At 48.9% G+C, this 9,620-nt stretch overlaps 1 protein-coding gene across 4 annotated transcripts in view; it reads right to left on the bottom strand.

The window, feature by feature from the left end:
• The window catches only part of mapkbp1 (mitogen-activated protein kinase binding protein 1), a 16,684-nt gene extending 7,403 nt beyond the window's left edge, over window positions 1-9,281 (bottom strand). For 2 of the 4 annotated variants that reach the window (XR_015863462.1, XM_088400750.1), the window contains exons 1-7: window positions 8,945-9,281; window positions 4,419-4,510; window positions 3,854-3,916; window positions 3,732-3,789; window positions 1,296-1,466; window positions 716-853; window positions 464-646 (exon numbers count right to left, since the gene is read on the bottom strand). Coding sequence is in view for 3 of the 4 variants with exons in the window: in XM_088400750.1 (XP_088256876.1) it covers window positions 464-646; window positions 716-853; window positions 1,296-1,466; window positions 3,732-3,789; window positions 3,854-3,916; window positions 4,419-4,510; window positions 8,945-9,058 (819 nt within the window). In the remaining variant the exon portion in view is untranslated. Of the gene's footprint in view, window positions 1-369; window positions 388-463; window positions 647-715; window positions 854-1,252; window positions 1,467-3,731; window positions 3,790-3,853; window positions 3,917-4,418; window positions 4,511-8,944 lie in introns of those variants that run through there. The other 2 variants (XM_088400752.1, XM_088400751.1) reach the window with 2 other exon arrangements.
• Window positions 9,282-9,620: the final 339 nt, after the last annotated feature.

Here is a 9,620-nt window from a genome sequence, read left to right as displayed (position 1 = left end):
CACACACACACACACACACGCTTCAGGTGATGTCATGTGATATCATGTGACACAGCAACAACAGAGAGGGCACTCAGCCGATCAGGGGCCGGGCTATCCTGGCCCACCAATGAGACTGATGACTCCCCCCCAACAAGCCATGAGGAGTGGAAACATGCTGGGCAAACCCGACCAAACATGACAAATGAAAGAACTGAAAATATGTTAAAGTGAAAACCTGAAAAAATACAAACAGACAGGTGAAAGCATGAAAAAAGTGACAGCTTGACAAGCAAAAAATGTGACGCTCAATTCAACCTCGAGTAAAAACCTCACGGGTGAAAACAAAATAAATAAAAAGAAACGTTGGCACCTAATGCTATGACTTACAGGGGCGGAGTCAAGCCTCTGCCCAGGAAGCAGCAGCAGAAAGGTTTGCGATTAGCACATTAGCACATAAGCGCGAGAACAAAGGTGGACTCACGCGTAGCTCCACCCACTTGTGGAGCATGCGGCGCTGGTCCAGCTGCAGCAGGAGGCCCGAGGTGCTGATGCAGAATGTGGAGGACGCCCGCTGGCCTTGGCCGCATGCCACGTCGCAGAAGAAGTTGTTCTTTAGGTCTCCCAGCAGCGCCGAACGGCCCAGTAGCGGCACGGCGGCGCTCACCTGCGGATGGAGGCAGCGTTGTTGGACTTGTTGCCCGCCAGACCTGGCTTGCACAACTAGAAATATCACCTTGGAGGTCCTGCCGTGGTCCAGGTACCAGAACTTGACGTGTCGATTGCCCGCCGTCACAAAGTAGGATGAGTCGTGCGAGAAGGACACAGCCGTCACCTTGCTCGACACCTTGTTGGCTGCCACCACCACGCCTTTCTACACACATACACATACACATACACATACACATACACATACACATACACATACAAACACACACACACACACACACACACACACACACACACACACACACACACACACACACACACACACACACACACACACACACACAGACACACACACAGACACAGACACAGACACAGACACAGACACACACAGACACACACACACACACACAGACACACACACACACACACACACACACACACGCGCGCACGCACGCGCAGACGCACACACACCTTGTTTTACGACCCGTACTTTCTGTCGGAACTGGTAACTTCTTTCATGACTAAATCCTTCTACAGGAAAGAGAACCCGAGTCCTGCATTTTTACACTCTCTCGAAATATTAACTTATCTCGGGGACTAGTACCTGTACCTACAAACGTGCAGTGAGGGGATGAAGAGCGCCTTACTTTCCAGTTCCACACGTGCACCATCATGTCGTGTTGGTAGCCCACACTGACGATGTACTTCATGTTGGGCGAGAAGGCCACGCAGGCCACACCGTACTTGTGTTCCTGGAGGGACGCCACCTGCACGCCGTTTGACACCTCCCATACGCGCACCGCCGGCATGTGGCCGCTCTGAGGAACACGTGGCGCCGGGAGTCAAACGACCAGCCGTCAAATAATTGTGGCAAATTAATGTCAAGTCACATGACAAGTTGCATGATTACACGATCTACAAACCGGATTCGGTTGAAGTTGGGAAATTGTGTAAAATGTAAATAAAAATAAAATACAACGATTTGAAAATCCTTCTCAACCCATATTCAAATGAATACACTACAAAGACAACATATTTAATGTTCAAACTGATAAACTTAATTGTTTTTTGCCAAATAATAATTAACTTAGAATTTCATGGCTGCAACACGTCCAGTAGAAGTTGGGAAAGGTGGCAAAAAAAACTGAGAAAGCTGAGAAAAGCTTATCAAACACCTATTTGGAACATCCCACATGTGATCAGGCTAATTGGGAACAGGTGGGTACCGTGATTGGATATATAAGGAGCCTCCCCAAACATGCTCAGTCATTCACAAGCAAGGATGGGGCGAGGGTCACCACTTTGTCCACAACTGCGTGAGAAAATAATTGAACAGTTTAAGAACAACATTTCTCAAAGCAAAATTGCAAGGAATTTAGGGATTTCAACATCTACGGTCCATAATATCATCAAAAGGTTGAGAGAATCTGGTGAAATCACTGCACGTAAGCGCCACGGCCAGAAACCAAGACTGAATGACCGTGTGTAAAGCAGGGGTCACCAACCTTTCTTAAACCGAGAGCTACTTCCTGGGTACTGATTAAGGCAAAGGGCTACCAGTTTGCCACAGACTTCTGAAATAGACAATTTGCTCAATTTGGCTTTCACTATGTGTTATTATTGTCATTTCCAGTTCACATGTAAATGTGATTTTAACAAGAATAGCAAAAATACAGTCATAACTTGATTTTTGACCACAATCCATTCCAGAAGTCGGTTTGAGAAGCGAATTGCTCGAATTCCGAATCTATTTCCCCATTACAAATAATGGGAAAAAATTTAATCAAAACAAAAAAAAACCTATCTTTTTTAAGCATTTTTTCATTTGCGCATATTTGTCCGATCGCGCAACTGCAGCGCATCGCCGAACGCGCAACCGTAGCGTGTCGCCCACCGCGCAACTGCACCGCGCTGGTCGCATTATTATGACAGAGCCGTCACTGAAATTTAGAAAATATTTTTGAAGTCGTGATGTACTTTCCTAAATTTAAGTGGACCTAAGTGTGCAGGGAGCTTAATTTTGTCCGATCGCGCAACTGGCGCACCGCCGAACACGCAACAGTAGCGCGTCGCCGACCGCGCAACTGCACCGCGCTGGTCGCATTATTGTGACAGAGCCGTCAGTAAAATTTACTTAATATGTTTAAAGTCCTGATGTATTTTCCAAAATTTGTGGACCTCAGTACGCAGGAAGCTTCATTTGGTCCATTCGCGCAACCGCAGCGCGCCGGACGCTGACTGTCGCATTGCTGTAAGAGCGTCATTGTGTTTTCGGATGGCTCTACTGCTCCCACTTGCTTTCTTGGGAGGAATGATTAGGGGTTAATCCTCAAAGTAACGAAAATACAATAACAACGGAGTCAGTCGGCATCCGGGCCACGCGGGCGGGTTTTCTCAGGTCCTCCCGGCTCATCTCGCGAGGTTCGACCTCCGAATTTTGTTCGACAACCGAAGCAAAAAAAATCTCGAATTTTTTTGTTAGGATTCCGATTCCGACCAGGACGTTCTAAAACCGAGGTTTGACTGTAAAACAAATAGATGCAGCTCACTGACAAGTGCCGCTATTTGAGCTAATTTTAAAACAGTCCTGCTGGCGACTCATGCGGTCCTCACGGGCGACCTGGTGCCCGCGGGCAACGTGTTGGTGACCCCTGGTGTAAAGGATATCATCAAATGGGCTCAGGAAAACTTCAGAAAACCACTGTCAGTAAATACAGTTCATCACTACATCAGTAAGTGCGGGTTAAAACTCTACCAATTCTAAGAGAATTAGTCTCCTCTCTTCCAAAACGTTTATTGAGTGTTATTAAAAGGAAAGGTGATGTAACGAAGTGGTAAACCTGCCCTTTCCCAACTTCTACTGCATGTGTTGCAGCCATGAAATTCTAAGTGAATTATTATTTGAAAAATAAAATAAAGTTTATGAGTTTGAGCATTAAATATGTTGTCTTTGTAGTGTATTCAATTGAATATAGGTTGAAAAGGATTTTCAAATCATTGTATTTTGTTTTTATTTACATTTTACACAATTTCCCAACTTCAACTGAAGCCGAATTACCAGCATCACACAAGGCGGGACTCACCTCGCCGGTGACCACATGCTTGCCGTCAGGTGAGAAGGCCAACGTGGTGATGGTCTTCCTGCAAAGAGCGTGCAGCGTGTCACCAATGCAACAGCGCCAAATGTGGCCCATGAGGCGTTTACCTTGATAGGTTGAAGATGTGCCGTTGTTTGTTCTTGCGAGGATGGAGCAGGACCACAACGCACCTGCATGCACGTGATTATGGTCATATTGTGTCCATCGTGATGCTCGTCTCAACGTGCGCGTCATCATTGCGCCGTCGTGAGTGTTTTAAGAACAAGCCATGCTAACTTAAGATGCTGACCCACCCCCACCCTGATGTATGTGACTTGCTCCAAATACATTTTTCACCCACAGTCTTCACTTAACCAAGCAGCTCGCTCTGGTCTGTATGTCTTTCAAGCTTGAGAAGGAATATCGAAACAATTTTTTAAACAAAAAATACTTTTTGTTTCTTGCATATTTCCCATTGCTGTGAAATTGACTTTTGACCTTGGTGTCAAGCTTTCATCTGTGCAAACCTACTGTATGACCCCATCGTAAACACAAAAAAGCTTCCTGGCAGATATAAAACGTTTTGGCCCGTTAGCAAGATCGCTAACATTACCCAAATGCAGCGAAGCCGCCACCAGGAGGTGACAAAGGTACCACTTCTTGCTTTAATCGCGACGACAATGTGTCGCTCACCCGGCGGGATACGCCAAGAGTCCACTTTTCGGGTCACATGACAGTGCTCTGTTCCCGGGCGCCGTGATGCCCAGAACCTTTTCCAAGGTCACCTGCGGGTGGAAAGGAAATTGAGTAGCATGTCAGCATCTGTTAGCATGCTCGCGAGTCACAAGCCAGTGGTGCTTCTACACTGAATTACGGCCTAAGCGAGACTACTTCAAAACCCAATGGGAAAAAAAAATTCATTTCACACGTTTTTTAATAGAATGTGAGAAAGTCCATCCATCCATCCATCCATCCATCCATCCATCCATCCATCCATCCATCCATCCATCCATCCATCCATCCATCCATCCATCCATCCATCCATCTTCTTCCGCTTATCTGGGGTCAGGTCGCGGGGCCAGCAGCTTTAGGAGTGACTCCCAGACTTCCCTCTCCCTAGCCACTTCATCTAGCTCATCCCGGGGGATCCCAAGGTGTTCCCAGGCCAGTTGAGAGACATAGTCTCTCCAGCGCGTCCTGGGTCATCCACGGGGTCTCCTAACGGTGGGACATACACGGAACACCTCCCCAGGGAGGCGTCTAGGAGGCATCCTGATGAGATGCCCGAGCCACCTCATCTGACTCCTCTCAATGTGGAGGAGCAGCAGCTTTACTCTGAGTCTCTCCCGGATGACCGAGCTTCTCACCCTATCTCTAAGGGAGAGCCCAGACACCTTGCGGAGGAAACTAATTTTGGACGCTTGTGTCCGGAATCTCGTTCTTTCGGTCACGACCCATAGCTTGTGACCATAGGTGAGGGTAGGAGCGTAGCTTGACCGGTAAATTGGGAGCTTTAGCTTTTGGCTCAGCTCTCTCTTCACCACGACGGACCAGTACAGAGTCCGCATTACTGCCGACACTGCACCGATCCGCCTGTCGATCTCACGCTCCTTTCTGCCCTCACTCGTGAACAAGACCCCAAGATACTTGAACTCCTCCACTTGGGGCAGGATCTCATCCCCAATATGGAGAGGGCATTCCACCCTTTTCCGACCGAGGACCATGGACTCGAATTTGGAGGTGCTGACCCTCATCCCGACCGCTTTGCACTCGGCTGCGAACCGCTCCAGTGAGAGCTGGAGATCAAGGCTTAAAGAAGCCTACAGCACCACATCATCTGCAAAAAGCAAAAACACAATGCTGAGGTCCCCAAACCGGACACCCTCAACGCCTCGGCTGCGCCTAGAAATTTTGTCCATAAAAGTTATGAACAGAATCGGTGACAAAGGGCAGCCTTGGCAGAGTCCAACCCTCACTGGGAACGAATCCAACTTACTGCCGAAAATGCGGACCAAACTCTGGCATCAGGGACCGAACTGCCCTTATCAGTTGGCTCGGCACCCCGTAGTCCCGAAGCACCCTCCACAGAACTTCTCGAGGGACACGGTCGAACGCCTTCTCCAAGTCCACAAAACACATGTGGACTGGTTGAATGAACTCCCATGCCCCCTCGAGGATCCTGCCGAGGGTGTAGAGCTGGTCCACTGTTCCACGGCCAGGACGAAAACCAAACTGTTCCTCCTGAATCCGAGGTTCGACCTCCCGACGGACCCTCCTCTCCAGCACCCCTGAATAGAACTTATCAGGGGAGCTGAGGAGTTTGATTCCTCTGTAGTTGGAACACAACCTCCGGTCCCCCTTCTTAGAGAGGGGAACCACCACCCCAGTCTGCCAATCCAGAGGCACCGTCCCCGATGTCCACGCAATGTTGCAGAGGCGTGTCAGCCAGGACAGCCCCACAACATCCAGAGCCTTTAAGAACTCCGGGCGGATCTCATCCACCCCTGGGGCCTTGCCCCCGAGGAGTTTTTTAACTGCCTCAGTGACTTCGACCCCAGAGATTGGAGAGTCCACCTCAGAGTCTCCAGGCCCTGCTTCCACAATGGAAGGCGTGTTGGTGGAATTGAGGAGGTCTTTGAAGTATTCTCCACACCGACTCACGATGTCCCGAGTCGAGGTCAGCAGCACGCCATCTCCACTGTAAACAGTGTTGACGGTTCACTGCTTCCCCCTTCTGAGACACTAGATGGCGGACCAGAATTTCCTCGAAGCCATCCGGAAGTCATTCTCCATGGCCTCACCAAACTCCTCCCATGCCCAGGTTTTTGCCTCAGCAACCGCTGAAGCCGCTACCTTGGCCATCTGGTACCTGTTGGCTGCCTCCGGAGTCCCACAGGCCAAAATGGCCAGATAGGACTCCTTCTTCAGCTTGACGGCATCCCTTACCGCCGGTGTCTACCAGCGGGTTCGGGGATTGCCGCCACGACAGGCCGACCACCTTACGGCCACAGCTCTGGTCGGCTGCCTTAACAATGGAGGCACAGAACATGGTCCACTCTGACTCAATGTCGCCCGCCTCCTCCGGGATGTGTGCAAAGCTCTGCCGGAGGTGGGAGTTGAAGCTCTTCCTGACAGGGGATTCTGCGAGACGTTCCCAGCAGAGCCTCACAGTGCGTTTGGGTCTGCCAGGTCGGACCGGCATCTTCCCCCACCATCGGAGCCAACCCACCACCAGGTGGTGATCAGTTGACAGCTCCGCCCCTCTCTTCACCCGAGTGTCCAAAACATGCGGCCGCAAATCCGATGACACGACTACAAAGTCGATCATCGAACTGCCTAGGGTGTCCTGGTGCCAAGTGCACACATGGACACCCTTATGTTTGAACATGGTGTTCATTACTGACATTCCGTGTCGAGCACAGAAGTCCAACAATAGAATACCACTCGGGTTCAGATCGGGGGCGCCGTTCCTCCCAATCACGCCCTTCTCGGTCTCACTGTCATTGTCCACGTGAGCATTGAAGTTACCCAGTAGAACGATAGAGTCTCCAGAAGGAGCGCTCTCAAGCACTTCTTCTAAGGACCCCAAAAAGGGTGGGTACACTGAGCTGCTGTTCGGTGCATAGGCACAAACACCACCCGAAGGTGGAGGGAGGCTACCCTCTCGTTCACCGGGGTGAACCCCAATGTGCAGGCGCCCAGCCGAGGGGCGATAAGTATGCCCACACCTGCTCGACGCCTCTCACCATGGGCAACTCCAGAGTGGAAGAGAGTCCAGCCCTCTCGAGAGGGCTTGTACCAGAGCCCAAACAATGTGTGGAGACAAGTCCGACTATATCTAGTCAGAACTTTTCTGCCTCATACACCAGCTTGGGCTCCTTTCCAACCAGAGGTGACATTCCATGTCCCAAGAGCCATCTTAAGCAGCCAGGGATTGGACCGACGTGAAAAAGTGAAAATTGCATTTCTCGATTGCACAAGCTTCACTATTGCAATCACAACAGGAAACTTTTTAAAGTGCACAAAGACAATGGGACAATTCTGAACATTATTGTTATCAGTGTGTATTGACCGTACATAAAAGTGGCAGAAAACAGCAATATTTTAGAAACATTAAGAATGATGGCGTTGACCTTTTCCTGTCCATCTTCTTTATTTGGCACTTGACAAGAACAACAGTGGATAGTTTTTCTCATCCCGCAACATTGTCACTCACTCAGAGGTGAAGTGAAGACTAAACCAATTTCACGTAACCTGGGGGTGACGTTATAGCTTTGTATCACCCATTTGACACAATTCAGAAAATGTGCAAGAATAATTAGGCCTGTATTTATAATATTGAAATTATAAAATAAAATAATATAAAATTGACGTGTGATTGACTTTAGCCCACTAATAATGTTGCACTATACAGTGGACCCCCCTGATCATAACCACATATCCTCACAGGTGAATTCTCCCCTACGCACCACCTTCACTGGCATTTCCACTTGTTTCTGTGCACAACTTCTTGGCAAACATGGGCACCTGGTGTGCAGCTGAGGGGGGCGCTAAATTGCGGTGCAATTTTTTTGGGGGGGCGGAGGGGTGTGTGAGGGGTAAGGTTTATTTTAGATTTGAAGAACTTGACAGGCAAGTTAGGAGGGTCAATGTAGCGCAATTATCTGCAGGGGCTTTGACACGCAAATGTTTGTCGACATTTACAACTGTCGACAGTTAGCATATACTAGCATATTATTATCTGCTTTGAGTTGCACAAAAAACAAGATGGGTGCTCGCTAAATGACCATGTGCTAAACGACTACAAGTCACGTGACCACGAACCAAATAACCAGTGACAAATTACCACATGCTGAGTGATCCAGTGTCAAACGACATGTCATATCACCAAGTGTTGAATTTTTACTGTTTGACTTTCACATTACAAGTCACATAATTCCACTGACATGTCACGTGACCATATTTGAACGCCCATGTGGTAAAAGACCACAAATCAGAAGTCAATTTTTAAGTCACATGACCATGTGGCGTATGCTGCCATGCACACAAAGAAAATAAATAGTCACGGAATTAATTGAGCTTGCAAGAGAGGCAGGTCACCACGATGTGAAAATATGACCCGACATAAAGCACTTGTTTTCAATGTACAGGAAACAAGATGCTGTAAGGTGCTCAACGTTAATAAATGTCAGGAAAAGTGTCGCTTTCTCGGCACGCACCTTGTCGCCCAACTGATGACGTGAGACTCGTCCCCGCCCCCGAAGTTTGATTGACGGGGATCTGAGCAGATTCTTGATCCGGCGGCTGATGGCGCCTCCACCGTCGCCGCTCATTGCTGCGCTGCTACCGGGTAGCTCCACGCGGCATGGCGGTTGCGAGCCCGACCTTGCTCAGCAGAGCAGAATCGAAGCCTCCCCCCAGGTTTCTTTGTGAGTCTGGACCGGTGCGGGTCGCCGGCTGCGGTTCCGCATCGCCGAAAAGAAGGGAAGGGTCCCGCGGTGACTCGAAAGCTGACGCAGCGCCACGTCAAGTTACCGCGCGACACAAGTGTTTCCGGTCTTCACTTGCAAAGTAAAATTTCTGAGGGAAGTTGATGTTTTACACTCTCCTTACAGAACACGAACAAATTACGTGGATATGAATACTTAATAAACTAGATAATCTTCAAGAAATGAAAAACAGGTTTATCAGTATGGTTCTGTCAATTTACTGGTGACTGGTTCATTTGCCGATACATACCCGAATAATTGCTGGAGACCACTCCGATTTGTCTGCACACTCTGCTGGTGAACACGATTTAAATTTTTGATACATACCTGGACATTGGTTGTAACCTGATGGAGACGAACGACCAGTGTGTCCTACAACTGGCTGGGACCAGTTCCCATTCCATAC

This window comes from Syngnathus floridae, chromosome 16, assembly GCF_059516105.1.
Source record: "Syngnathus floridae isolate MCC-2025c chromosome 16, RoL_Sflo_1.0, whole genome shotgun sequence".
In the NCBI taxonomy this organism is placed as follows: domain Eukaryota; kingdom Metazoa; phylum Chordata; class Actinopteri; order Syngnathiformes; family Syngnathidae; genus Syngnathus; species Syngnathus floridae.
The sequence above is the reverse complement of the archived record's forward strand: the minus strand, read 5'-3'. Positions and strand labels throughout refer to the sequence as shown.